The sequence below is a fragment of the Piliocolobus tephrosceles genome, chromosome 9 (genome assembly GCF_002776525.5).
Source record: "Piliocolobus tephrosceles isolate RC106 chromosome 9, ASM277652v3, whole genome shotgun sequence".
Taxonomy (NCBI): domain Eukaryota; kingdom Metazoa; phylum Chordata; class Mammalia; order Primates; family Cercopithecidae; genus Piliocolobus; species Piliocolobus tephrosceles.
The window spans coordinates 127,635,375-127,649,803 of NC_045442.1; the positions used below are offsets into that span (position 1 = coordinate 127,635,375).

General features: G+C 47.5%; 1 protein-coding gene across 1 annotated transcript; it reads left to right on the forward strand.

Annotated features, from left to right (window-relative positions):
• Positions 1–5,332: 5,332 nt before the first annotated feature.
• Positions 5,333–14,069, forward strand: KLF6 (Kruppel like factor 6). Its single transcript, XM_023193141.2, has 4 exons — positions 5,333–5,701; positions 8,409–8,982; positions 10,374–10,497; positions 11,015–14,069. Exons 1-4 carry the CDS (start codon positions 5,600–5,602, stop codon positions 11,064–11,066), a joined length of 852 nt encoding a protein of 283 aa, XP_023048909.1. The 5' UTR covers positions 5,333–5,599; the 3' UTR covers positions 11,067–14,069.
• The last annotated feature ends 360 nt before the right edge of the window (positions 14,070–14,429 follow it).

The window sequence follows — 14,429 nt, forward strand, 5'->3', positions numbered from 1 at the left end:
AAGACCTCAGTAAACCACACAGGGATTGCTTTAGTACCTTTTTGAATTTTTTTTTTTTTAAGTGTGTAAGAATGATGGTATTTCTGAGCTCCATATTCTGTTATATTGATTTAACTGTATCTACGCCAGTGTCACACAATCATGTTCAATTTTGCTTTAAGTCTCGAAACACATAATATAAAACCTTCAGCCTTCAGGACTGGTTTAGATATAGCTCTCTTCAGCATTTCCTATACATTTTTAAATCAGCAGGACAACTTCAACAAAAAAGCCTGCTGGGATTTTGATGGGAATTGTGTGGAATGCACAGACCAACTTGTAAAGAACGGATATCTTAACCACACACGTGGTATAGCTTGTACCTGTGGATATTCCACAGGGAGCTCCTTCTGGGGCCGTTATTGTGAGGTGAACTTTACAGTTCTCCCATTTTACAATTATATTTTTAGAGAGGGCTGCTAAAACTAAGGTCTTAGATAGACAGAAGTTCTTCCCAATCAATGCCCCAGAGATATCCTGTCATTGTATTTCTTATCCTGCATATGTTGATAGTAAAGTTCAACATCTTTTGAAAACTATCAATAGGGCATTTTCTTTCATTATTCTCAGCACAAATTGTTAAAGAGTGAATCTACTACACCTTACATGTTATGTAGTAATCTTTTTTTTTTAAGTAAAAAGTTCATCTACCTCCTAAAAAACACTACAGAGAGAAAAGGCAACTCACTATTTAAACAGAGCTATCTGCAAATGAGACAATTAAGAAATGAACATCATGGGGCCAGGCACAGTGGCTCATGACTGTAATCCAGCACTTTGAGAGGCCGAGGCAGCGGATCACTTGAGGTCAGGAGTTCAAGACCAGCATGGCCAACATGGTAAAACCCCACGTCCACTAAAAATACAAACATTAGCCGGGCGTGGTGGTGCATTCCTGGAATCCCAGCTACTTGGGAGGCTGAGGAAGGAGAATTACTTGAACCCAGGAGGCAGAGCTTCCAGTGAGCCAAAATTGTGCCACTACACTCTAGCCTGGGCAACAGAGACAGACTCCATCTCAAAAAAAAAAAAAAAGGAACATTTTACACTTACATAGGACCTATCATGTAAACAGAAGTACTTTCTTAACAATTGTATTTTGCACACCCAAAATAAACAGATGAAATAAAAGGTTAGTTTGCTCCAGAATAGGCAATATACTGGTATAGACAGACACCAAAACCAAAACAAAAAAAACCAACAAAACTGGCTTCTTGCCCCAAAGTTGGAGCATTCTCTGTCAGTATAATTAGGGGGCATTATTTGGAATTATCCTCAGAACAGATTTGTAAGACTTCCCCTAAGAGCCCATCTTGAATGACCTAGAACAGGAAGATCAAACGTACTCAATACCAACATGTCATCCCATTAATTTTTAAATTACATTTAAAATTAGGTTTCAAATGTATACTTTTATTTTTGAGAGGCAACAAAGAGAGCTTCCTGGTATGAAATAAATGAGTGCAGCCTGGAGGCCTAGCAGGAAAGGGAAAGACAGTGGAGGAGAGCAGGGAGGTGTAAGTGGAGACCGAGGAAGTAACACCGGGGTGCAAGGGGGGTGAAGTGGCCCCCAGGAATGTGGAAAGGAGCCTCCGACTGTCACCCAGAAGGGATCTTTACCTTTTGAAGACAGTGGCAGAGACTGGAGCGGCTCAAGGTGAGCAGAGAACGAGGGTCACACCCAAGAAATGGAGTTGATTATGTTCTCTCCACGACTGCAAGAGTGAAAAGAGAGCAAGGATCTTCAGCGAGGAGCAGGAGGAGGAAGCACCTGTGGGGTTATTGGACAAGTCAAGGTCCAACTCTGTCTCCGATTTGCTCTGTGGCCTGCAAAGTTGATTTCATTTTTCTGTCTGCATTTACTCATCTGTTAAAAAAGGGGCGAGGGATTATAAAACAATTATCAAGAGCAAACTTAGAAATGGCTAAATGTTGATCAAGTGAACATTGCCTTCAATTTATTGAATGACTACTATTTGCTACCAAGCAGGGATTTTAATCCATTAATTCTTCTGATTATACCAAACTCATTCTAATGGTCGGTTTTTTGTTTGTTTGTTTTGTTTTTTACATACCAATTTTTTTTATTATACTTTAAGTTCTAGGGTACATGTGCATAACGTGCAGGTTTGTTACATATGTATACTTGTGCCATGTTGGTGTGCTGCACCTATCAGCTTGTCAGCACCCATCAACTCGTCATTTACATCAGGTGTAACTCCCAATGCAATCCCTCCCCCCTCCCCCCTCCCTGTGATAGGCCCCAGTGTGTGACGTTCCCCTTCCCGAGTCCAAGTGATCTCATTGTTCAGTTCCCACCTATGAGTGAGAACATGCGGTGTTTGGTTTTCTGTTCTTGTAATAGTTTGCTGAGAATGATGGTTTCCAGCTGCATCCATGTCCCTACAAAGGACTCAAACTCATCCTTTTTTATGGCTGCATAGTATTCCATGGTGTATATGTGTCACATTTTCTTAATCCAGTCTGTCACTGATGGCCATTTGGGTTGATTCCAAGTCTTTGCTATTGTGAATAGTGCCACAATAAACATACGTGTGCATGTATCTTTATAGCAGCATGGTTTGTAATCCTTTGGGTATATACCCAGTAGTGGGATGGCTGGGTCATACGGTACTTCTAGTTCTAGATCCTTGTGGAATTGCCATACTATTTTCCATAATGCTTGAACTAGTTTACAATCCCACCAACAGTGAGTGTTCCTATTTCTCCACATCCTCTCCAGCACCTGTTGTTTCCTGACTTTTCAATGATTGCCGTTCTAACTGGTGTGAGATGGTATCTCATTGTGGTTTTGATTTGCATTTCTCCGATGGTCTAATGGCCGTTTTAATCTCCTATTTAAATAACGTGACCAGGGACATGCGCACAGTGTGGATAACTAGAGTGTAAAGTTCATCATCTTTTTACATCCTGCCATACTTCCCCCTTCTGAATTAATCTGGCCCTTGTGAGTCTTCGTTGCTCTTCTTAAAAAAATCAGGTGCAACTATTAGTGTTCACATGCAATGCATATATTCTTTGTCACATCAAAGAAAATATTTTTTCACCAACTGGTTACATGCTTACTAGCAATAAGGACTTCTGTTTTCAAACATCTGCACTCTCCTGGCAGCCCACCTCTGCCACACCATAATAGGGATTTGTGCCTGTTTTGTAAATTTCTGTGTACCAATACCTGGCCAGTCATAGGGTGTGACTAGTATGTGTTAAATGGTTAACGAGTGCAGCACGATGCCATGGGACCTATTCTATTTGAAATTTAGTGTTCATACGTACCATGTTTTTAAATCTTTTTTTTTTTTCTGAAAATGACAATGCCTATTGTACTGTATCTGCATTATGACTAATCAGGTTCCCTCTTGTAAAAATAAACGATATAATCTTCATAGTGCCGGACAAGGTATGTTAAGAGACAAGGATGAATTTAAATTCTATAGGAATGTGGATTTATTAAAAAACATTAAGACAATTAATAATTAATTGTCCCAAAGATAAGCTGGGACACCCGCTCACCAGGACGCCGACACACCTTGCAGAGGCAGCCATCCTGGCCTCCCTGGCCCAGACAGAGCCTTCCCCTTCATCTTGGGCTCCCCCTGATCCAGGGTGCCTGGCCCTCAGCGGGGGACTTGCTCCACACTCCTGTTTACTTTGGAACTAGCGGGGACAAGGTCACAAGCGCTAATTACTGAGCGAACCCTGCCCCCAACACAACGGCTGCCCAAACGCTCTTGGCTGCCAGTTACTGGGGACCGGTCAGTAGGCGCTTGGGTAAATCTGTGGATGGTTCAAAACAAAGCCATTTGACAAAGCCATTTGCCTTCCTGGAAACAGTTAAGATACAGGTCCCCAAAGAGGGCTGGTCCTGGCTCTCAGTTGCTGGGGTAAATGTGATGAACAGGGGCCAAGAACACCGTCAATTCACTCTGCATAACCTTCACAGCCCACATACCACAGGTACAAGACAAACCACCTTTCTCCACTCCAGACTCACTAAGGTCCCCACCTAGTCTTAAGCCACAGGCTTCTGCAGGACTCTCTAAAATTTAACATACAAAACCCCTTTTTTTTTTTTACATAGTCCATTCTTTCAAAATGTTTAATGTCCATTAAACTCTATTTTAAAACAAAAACTGTAATATAGTTACAATTCAGTTTCCCATTTTGGATTTAAAAATGCTCTGGTTAGCGTTCTCGACATTTTTCTTAAAAATCAACATTACGGTATATTTTAGGAGATAATTTATATGGAAAAACACACACACACACTAAATGTCGGCTTCCACCTAATTTAAATTGTTTACACATTCATGGGAAAACCTAGCTGTTAACCTTGGTGAGGGCTGAGATCGCCCTCTACAAGATAAACACGTTTCTCCCAATTCCACGGGGAGCCTGCGTGCTCCCCTCCCCCACTCTGGTGGACCTAAGGACAGAGGGGAGGAGAGGGGACCTAGGAATCGATGGGGACCGAGAGGGGCTCAGGGATGGAGGGGGACAGAGCGGGGAACCCCAAGGTGAGAGAACAGAGGGGGACCAGGGGGATGCAGGGAAACAGAGCGGCACAGAAGGGGACAGTGGGGGACGGGGCGGCCCCAGGCGTAGAAGGGGACAGTTGGGGACCGGACGGCTCCGGACGTAGAAGTGGAGAGTTGAGGACCGGGCGGCCCCGGGCGTAGAAGGGAACAGCTGGGGACGGGGCGGCCTCGGGCACAGAGGGGGACAGGGGGAACGGGGCGGCCCCGGGACCTGACGGCCGAGAGAAGCAGGACGGGGCGGCCGCACGCGGGGTGCGCTGCCGGAACCGGGGCTCGCGCGGCGACGGGGCCCGGCTTGGTGACCGGGACGGGCGCGGGGTGGCGGGACCGGGCAGCAGGGAAGGGGGACTGGGACTAGGGACGGGCGACGCGGCCCGCCCGGGCTCTCCCAGCCCCGGATCCCTCAGCCCCGGCGGCGGGCGCAGCACAGCGCTCGGCCGCGCACCTCACAGCGCGGTCTCCTCCGGCGCGCGGCCGCCCGCGCCTTATATACCCTGCTAAAAATAGCCTGCGAGACCACTCTCCAATCAGAACGAGCAGAGTTCGAATTGAACCAATGGTGCGGGCCGTGATGGAGAGTCTTGGTCACGCCAGGCGGGGCCGCTGTGTGTCGCCGCCCGCGATTGGCCGCAGCTGACATCATCGGCGCGCAGCCCCCGGGCCGGGAGCCACGGGATTGGGCCGCGCGCGGGGCGGGCACGGGGCGAGTCACGTGGGGGGAGGGGGAGTGGGGGGAGCCAGGCGGGGGCGGATGGGGAGGCTGGCAGCGGAGCTTTGAATAGGGAAGTTTTGCAGGGGTTACGTTTGCAGTCAGTCCGGTGTTTGCAAATATTGTGTGGGCTCCGCGCGCTGCGGGCTGCGGGAGGGTCCGGCCGGGCGTCTCTGCGAGCCTGGAGTTTGCATGAAACTTTCACCTGCGCTCCGGGGAGACTTTCGGCTCCGGCTCCCACCGCGCGCCTCGCCGCCCTCGCGACCGCGGGCTCCGTCCGACCCGGCCCGACATGGACGTGCTCCCCATGTGCAGCATCTTCCAGGAGCTCCAGATCGTGCACGAGACCGGCTACTTCTCGGCGCTGCCGTCTCTGGAGGAGTACTGGCAACAGGTAAACGCAGCCGGCCGCGGTTTCCTGCGGGCGCCGGGGCAGGGGGCGCGGGCCAGGGCGGCTGTTTGGGGTTCAGACCCGGTGCTCCCTGCGGTCCGCTGGGCCCGGGCCCCGCGCTGTCACCGGGGGAGCGGGCGTAGCGCCCCCTCCGATCGATTCTCCAGCCCGCGAGCAGCGTCCGCCCAGGGAAGCCCCAACTCCCGGCGCAGCCCGGCCAAGCCCCTGGCACGAGTTCGGAGCCTGTCCCTGCTCCAGACGCCACAGCTGGAGCTTGTCATGGGGACCAACTTGCTCTGCCTGCCAAGGTTTTTTTTTTTTTTTTTTTTTTTTTTTAAAGGATTTTGTTTTTGTTTTGCTTTTTGGTGCTTGTAGATAACGGCTTTTTAAAAAATACTCACATTTTGCCAGCAGAACGTAGACCGGCTCTTTTATTTTATTTTTTTATCGTTTTTTAAAACTCTAGACCATTTCCAATGTGTTTTCCCCTCTTTGGAATGCCTAACATTTCCCCTAGATCTGCCTTATTTGTCTTACGTGCTTCTCTTGTTGACCAAGAAAAATAAAAATAAACAAAACTGTGTACACTCCAGTGACTTGTCAGTGTTGTGACGATGAGCCCGTCCAAACTGCTTCAAGTCTTAGCTTGGGAAAAAGGACCTTGGTTTCCGACGTTGTCGTAGAACTGGAATTTGGGGGCATTGGAAATTTAAGAAACTTACCGTGTCCCCGTGCTTATCGGTAGCATCGCCCGAGGGGGGAGAGACTGACACTCGTCCCATTGTCTCTCCAGCGATCGCAGGAGGGTTTTACTGTTGTCTCCCTGCCCTGCTGTGCTGTTTGTTTTTCGTCACAAAGTGAATTGCCAGATCAAATAGAGGCTGTGGGTTTCCAAGCCTCGAAAGCTTTAAGGAGGATGAAATGCAGGGTGTTGCAACCTTCACACGCCTGCTTAATTGTTCACAATCCTCTCCTGCCTTTTTCCCCCTCCCCCTCTTGTTTTTTTTCTCCTCAAAGAAGCTGCTCCCTGGGACGTGATTGAAATTGATCTAAGTAGTTTCCTTCGGGCATTTGGGATTTGGGCAAACGGCCAGACCTGGCTCCTGGTCGCCTTCGGAGGCTTTTAAACTCTCCCAGAGCTTCGTTCAGGTCCCGGGTGCTCATCAGCGTAATGGAGATTTTAAATTAGCCGGATTATTAAAGTTTAACAAGATTTCCATAAATGGGCTTTTCTTTTTTCTTTGGAAAATCAATAAAATATATCGCTGTTGCCCCTCTTCAGAACGCTGTAGTGTGCATTGTAACTCAGACGCCTAGTTTCGGGGGAAAGGGGAAACCATGATTTTCCCGTGTGCTTGCTCACACTGGCTGTGTGCGAGCCTGGGGAGGGGGAGGGATTGCCTGTGGCAGGCGAGAGGCATACTGCTAAGTCAGCCTGAGCCCCTGGGGTAGGCTGTGCTCAGGATAGTCCCTGCCCAGAAAAATGATGTGCTCACCAGAGCAGAGTGGTGTAGAAACTGAAATTTGTAGAATTGCCAGTACTATAGACAACCTTATATGGACATGCAGGCAACTGATCCTCGTGAAAATCAGGGCAGACATAATTTAATCCTAAAATGTTTCCTACCATTTTTCTTTTCCAGTGGCTAGAAAGTTTGAAATGGTGGGGAGAGGGGATGCTGATCTCGGCAGTTGTAGCTTCTTGAAAGGTTGGTTGCGGGGCTGGGGAAGGGGCGCTGTCCATGCCACACTGCATGTCCATTTGAACTGGGTCCTTATTTGGCTGCTGATCAGAATTTCAAAAGGAAGTGTCCTTTGGCATTGCGTGAAAGAAATCAGAGTGATGACTCATGCAGTTGTACTCTTGGCCAGTAGATAAAGTTCTTGTTCATTGTGGGACTCCCAGCAGGGCCGTGGAGTAATTTCCCCTTGCATCCTTCACAATAGCAGATGGCCATGCTGGAATTATTTCTGCACTCCTGTTGTTGAAGTTCCTTGTTTTTCTCTGACCACTGGAGAAGTAATTAAAGTTCTGTGTCATGCAAGGGCCTGCACTTGGGAACGGCATTCTGTGAAAACATAGGCGATCTGGGCTGCACAGGAAATGGGTGGTTTTTCTGCAGCTCCATTCGATGCCCCTGAATACAGACAGCTGCTGTCTCCTCTCCCCCGAGTGTGGCCCTGTGTTGTCAGCCGTGTCCCCAAGGGGGTCCCTCAGAACACGCTGTGTGCCGTGCAGTCTTTTTGTCCTGTTGTGCGGGTATCTGTGGGGTGTGAAGGGTGGATGGCTGGGGCTTTCCTTAAAACACATGGTTCTTGACAATGTCACACAATCTGGTTGAACCTGTTGGGGGGGTATGTGTGTGGGGCCGGTTCTCTTCCTGTGGTTTCATGAGAAACATCAACACTGGTAACTACAACAACAAAACTGGCTTAGTAATCATCACTTATTGTGGCCGTTGGCCCAACATTGGGAAAGCCAGGAGAGGTTTCGCCCTCTGACTTTCCCTCTGAATTCTTACCCTTCTAGAAACAGATTTCCTCTAACTTCCGTAAGGACATGGATGCTTAATTATGAACGGTTTTGCCCCTGTAGTGAGCCGGCAGCAGTGTATCTGTCCTTCATTCTTGCATGTTTTTGGAAATTGCTTTTGCTTTTACTTTTGGTCGCCATAGCAATCACGTGCCTTCTCTGGTTCATTTTGCACAGACCTGCCTCGAGCTGGAACGTTACCTCCAGAGTGAGCCCTGCTATGTTTCAGCCTCAGAAATCAAATTTGACAGCCAGGAAGATCTGTGGACCAAAATCATTCTGGCTCGGGAGAAAAAGGAGGAATCCGAACTGAAGGTATCTTCCAGTCCTCCAGAGGACACTCTCATCAGCCCGAGCTTTTGTTACAACTTAGAGACCAACAGCCTGAACTCAGATGTCAGCAGCGAATCCTCTGACAGCTCCGAGGAACTTTCTCCCACCGCCAAGTTTACCTCCGACCCCATTGGCGAAGTTTTGGTCAGCTCGGGAAAATTGAGCTCCTCTGTCACCTCCACGCCTCCATCTTCTCCGGAACTGAGCAGGGAACCTTCTCAACTGTGGGGTTGTGTGCCTGGGGAGCTGCCCTCGCCAGGGAAGGTGCGCAGCGGGACTTCGGGGAAGCCAGGTGACAAGGGAAGTGGCGATGCTTCCCCCGACGGCAGGAGGAGGGTGCACCGGTGCCACTTCAACGGCTGCAGGAAAGTTTACACCAAAAGCTCCCACTTGAAAGCACATCAGCGGACGCACACAGGTCAGTGCCCACGCGGGCCCCGGAGGGCGGCCGCTGGTGGGCGCCACTGCATTGCACCAGCCCTGGAGGGAGCCAGGGCTGGCTCCACAGGATGTGGTCAGAGCAGACAAATCCTCACTTCCTCAGATGTTTTCCGCCAAAGCATTGGGTCTTTGTGGAGCTCAGAGTAGAATCTAAGACCGGACTTTTGAGTTGGATAAATGCGTTAACAGTTTTCAGATTAAACAAACAAGAGACTAGATCCTTTTCTCCATGGACACCCAAACCTCCACCCCCCGTAGCAGTACCCAGGTTCCGAGGCCGCTGCCCCTTCACCCGTGCATACGCACGAGGCTACCTCGAGTTGCCCTTGGGTTTCCTAAATGAAACTCAAGGGTCAGGACAGAGGGTTGCTGGGCAGCATGGAGTGTGTGGGTTTGATGCTGATGACCCGAGGCCCAGGTGGGACCGGCCTGCTCTGTTAGCAGCAGCGTTGATCAGCGGGTGTTTCCTGAGAACTTCTCTGTGTCTCATGCAGCCTTTGTTTTTGATACTGCTTGAAACAATTTCTTAATGAAATGCCGTACCTTAGGTGAAAGTACCATTTGAAAATACCTTGACATACTTCTAGGATAATTGGTGAGGAATCAGAAAATTTAGAGCTGGGAAAGGTCTTAGTGATCACGTGATGCAGACTCTTATCAGTAGGAGAGCAAATTGCTGAGAGTCCGTCCCAGACAGGCTTGGTGACAGCTGAGATTGAGATCCGGGTGGCCTGAAAACCAGGCCCAGGTCTGTCTCAGCATCCCCTAGGATTGGCTTGGCAACTTTGTTTTCTCAGGTAGCACTTGTAGTAAATTCATATTTATGATTTGACCAAGGAGTGAAGTCAACCCGGTTGTTCGATTGCCATGTAGAGAATGATTCCAGGGCCTTGCACTGGGGCTTTCCAGAAGCTCCTCACTGCAGCTTGGTAGAAAGGTGAACGTCCCTGAGGAAACTGCAGAGACTCGTTCCATAGGCAAGCGCGTACGAAACAGAAGTGTGTTTGGGAGAAACAGTTACCATAGAGAAAGCAATAGCTCTGCCTTTGCGGGGGCTGTGGGTCCGGCAGGCTGACACCTCGTCCTGCAAGCATTTTGCTGGTCTGAGGCGTGGTCATTCTTCCACGTTAACTTTGATGACAGCACCATGGGCCTTGCCGAAGCCGTGTCCCTTGGCCAGCAGTGGGAGGCCTGAGACTGGGTCAGGAGAGGCTGCCAGTTGCAGTCCTTCACTGAAGTGTGTTACCGATGCCAGAAGCCACTGGGTCCCTGACCTGGCGTCCCACCACTGTGTGTGTGGTTGAATTTCCCCCTTCTGTTTGTGGGTCAGTGAAGTCATGGGCCGCTTGTCCTGTGCTCTCTCCGCAGGAGAAAAGCCTTACAGATGCTCGTGGGAAGGGTGTGAGTGGCGTTTTGCAAGAAGTGATGAGTTAACCAGGCACTTCCGAAAGCACACCGGGGCCAAGCCTTTTAAATGCTCCCACTGTGACAGGTACGTGCCTGAGGACGACGCCGGGCGGGGAGCGTGGGGCCCTGGGAATGTGACGGCCAGGGTTATGTAGGCGTGCAGGGCACGTGTGAAGGACGGCACGCAGTTTCCGAGGTGTGAACGTTTCTTTTCAAGCCTGGGACTTTTTAGAAAGTTTCTGGTGTGCTCATGGTCCGTGGTTAGGAAGAGCTGTTCCAGATACACCTGACGTTGGAGTCCGTTTATTGATAGTTTTTGGAAATGGGCCTTTCGACAGTGTTCGGATTTGAAGCATTAGAAATGAAGTCCGTTCCGATTCTCCAGAGAACCTCCAGCCACTGGTGGGAGACGTTCTTAATTCACATTCCTCTCAGTTGGTGTCTCCTGTCCCTGCAGACGCTGAGGAGGCTTGGGAGGAGAATCACATCTTTCCTTGCAGAGGGTTAGGCTGGGCTGGGCAGGGCAGGGAGGGGAGGGCGCCGGGCCGGAACGCTGGCAAGGCTGGGAACCTAACTTCTGTGCTTCTGATTTGCCCCTGCAGGTGTTTTTCCAGGTCTGACCACCTGGCCCTGCACATGAAGAGGCACCTCTGAGGGAGCAGAGAGGTGGATCCTGTAGGCTAAAAGGCTTCCAGGCTGAGAGCCGGCCGTGGAAGGAGGGATGCGTGTTCCAGCCAAAGCATGCCGTTCTACACCCTACCCAGTTGCCTCCAGGGCCTCTCCTTGGAAGGTCTCTTGAGGGCTAAACCAGTCCTGTAAGAAGCGGCATAGCACCCGTGGTGCATGGTGTGTGGGTGATCCTGGACTCGCCACTGGTACCCGACCTTCCGAGTGGCAACTAAGCCTTTGCCGTGAGCATGCACACTGAGAATGTTAATGGTTGGGTTGATTGTATGTTGAGGATCTATTACTGACCGTATGATGAGGCCAACTTTTTTTCCTTGTGGTAGCAAGACCGCAAGAGATGGAAAAAAAGGAGTTTGAATGTTTTGCGTGTAAGGAGTATACCATGAGATGAGATGACCACCAATCATTTCCGGGGGGTGGGGGGAGGGGGTGTCTGCACCTTAGAAAAAAAACAAAAATCAAAAAAACACAAAAACAAAAACAAAAAAAGAAGGAAAATCTTGGAGGGTGGGCGTGGGAACTCAGGACCCCCGAGTGGCGAGTGGTGTGGGGAGGGAGAGCGTCTCTCCCCGTTTTCTGCGTGAGAGGAGCTCTTAGTGTTTGGTGCAGCTATTAAATGTGCAATGTGTCAAGTAGCTTGTTTTACACGCTACAACATAGCTCATTTGTAACCCATTGTATAAGCTGTGTATTTACAAATATAACACAACCATTTAACTTTTCCTTAGAATACAAAAAGTCATGCATGGTCTGGGGAACTATATGCTTTTCCATTTTTAAGTCAGGACTGCAATACTGATTCCAGTTAATGAGCAGCTAAGATCCAATCTGTCTAATACAGTGACCCCTAGCCATCCGGGCCTGGCAATCTACAATTTTTTTTCCCCTCCGAGTTTGTAACACTCCCCTTCCAGAAAGGCATTGTGCAACACAGGATTATTTTTAAATGATTCTGAATTTGAAGTAACTTTTTGGAGAACTGTGTGATGCCCTTCGAAGAAATTGGACACGTATTGAGTGTCACAAAGCTGGGGCCGGGAATTGCTGGTCTAATGTTTCATTAGACTAAGAACCTAAAATTTTTCTCAGTTGGGTGGATAAAACCACTAACGCTTAGAAACTGTTTTCTCATGCAGCTATGTTTCTCTTATTTATGCCTTGAGGACTAATTTCTGGTTTTCTAGCTGTTAATGCACTGTTGACCTTCATAATGGTGCCTTACGCAAGCGATCCCTTATGTGGGGGTCTCATACAGGGGTGTGGGCGATGCATGCTTAATTAAGGCTCTTTTTTCACCTGGCAGTGTACTGTATCAACATATAACACAGAAAAAAAAAATCTCTTTAAGGTCCTCCTTCACAAAAACATAGAGTGAAACTCCCTTTACATGTCAGTATTTGTTCAATACTTTAGACAACTTGACTGTCAGTGTTCAAATGGAAAACATGAAAATGGAAAAATCTGACCAATTCTGCCACCTTGAGACTTTCATATAGACCTTGCACAACAATTGTATAGATCACACACCGGCTGTATTTAATATGTAACATTTTCACACATATTAAAGATACAGAAGTATAAAAAAAAATAAATAAACCCAATGTTAATGTATTTGCTTAAAAGGCACAAGTTTCACATATCTGTCTAGCTATCTGTTGGTAATACAGAAAGTATACTACTTTTTTTAAAAGTGGGCAGAATTCTTGTGTATGTATATTTGTGTGTATAGTATGTGTATGTGTGTATATATATATATTATATATATAGATAATATATAAATATTTTTTTTAAGGAGAAACTAGAATGTTTAGCTAGAAAATTCCACAGCCTGTGAAGAAGTATTTCAAAATGGCCATAAAGGAGGTAAAAATGAAAACTATAACCTAACTTTTATAGAGGCTTTATCTTTAATTTAACGATGTACGGAGGACTTTCTTGCTTGAATCTGTTCCAGGCTGTCTGCTGTGTCCATCAAATGGGCAGGTCTGGAATGGGGCACCTTTTTCCGTGGAGAAGGGGCCTGAACAGAATGCTGAAACCCAGGCTGGACTCGGACACACTAAAGTTTTGATTTTGAATTTCAGCCTTATTAGATGATCTAACCTAAGAGTGAGCTAACCACAGGGATTCTTTTGTAGAACACTTTTTATGCAGATGAAGCTATTTTTTCCAGCATGTAGATTCTTGTTTTTCCGAGGAGTAGTTTCCCCGAATTGGCATACCACAGCGTGGACAGCTGATATTTCACCCAGCTGCTGGCTTGTGGGTGTGGCTCTTTGCTTTATATATATATACACACATGTGAGTCTGGCTGGGCTGGTATTTTGTTTGATCTTCCTGGAAATGAGCAATGACTAACGCTCACATAACTGGTTTTTTTTGTTGTTGTTGTTTTTTAAATCTGGGCTGATGAATACATTTACCTAAGGAACTCATTTCATTTTGCTTAGAGGGGAAGTGCAGTTTTCTTTCAGCAGTTCAGAATCCAAGCACTTGATTTGCTGGTTTTGGAAAACTCCTTTTTTGGCCTTCTGTGTGCTTAGCCATAACAATTCCATTAAGCCAGAAGGTAAACAAAAGACGAAAAAAAAAAAACTTGCACTGGCTTGTCTCACTTCTGAAACACGTCGGCGCGGTTTGCCTGGGTGGGGCTGGGTACCGTACCTGTCAATGCTTGTGATTTTCATAATTAGCACGTACATAAAGAAGTACATTCTGTTCAGGTGATAACTGAGCCTCAATCAAGCAGAAACTTTTTGCTTGAAATTAAAAAAAAAAAAATTTCTATTAGTGAAATTTCTTTTTTTTTTTTTTTTTTTTGGAAGCACCCTGTTATCTAAAGAATCTTTGTAAGATTTTTGTAAAATTTTGTTTTACAAGATTTTATTTGAAATTGTTTTTTGCAAGATTGTTATATTTCTGTATGAATGTATTTTTTATTGGAATAACATAAAAGAATTCTTATCAGCATCTTGAGTCTGGTTGTTTTTGGGGGGAAGGGGATTGTTGGAACAGATTCCTGCTGCATTAATCACCCTGGGTTCCTCCTGAAACCTCCATCGTGCAACCCTGAGAACCACTCACCTACCTCAGCCCCTTCCTCTCACCTTCCAAAGCCTGTCCTGGGAGCTGGAGAGGATGTCGGTGAGCCTGACATTGCCCTCCCTGAATGCATCGAATACTGTTCTCCAAGGACTGACAAAAACAACCCACAGGCTGTGGCCACAGTAGAGAAACAGGCCAGGTTTTATCTTCCATTGCTCAAGCCAGGGAATGCATTGCAGAGGCATCTGCACAACGACAAACTTGAGTGGTTCCCTGCCACTTCTG

Coding starts and splice junctions, on each gene's coding strand:
- KLF6 (XM_023193141.2), top strand. CDS start 5,600: ATGGACGTGCTCCCCATGTGCAGCATCTTCCAGGAGCTCCAGATCGTG. Junction 8,983..10,373: donor ACATCAGCGGACGCACACAG/GTCAGTGCCCAC, acceptor CTCTCTCCGCAG/GAGAAAAGCCTTACAGATGC. Junction 10,498..11,014: donor AAATGCTCCCACTGTGACAG/GTACGTGCCTGA, acceptor TTGCCCCTGCAG/GTGTTTTTCCAGGTCTGACC.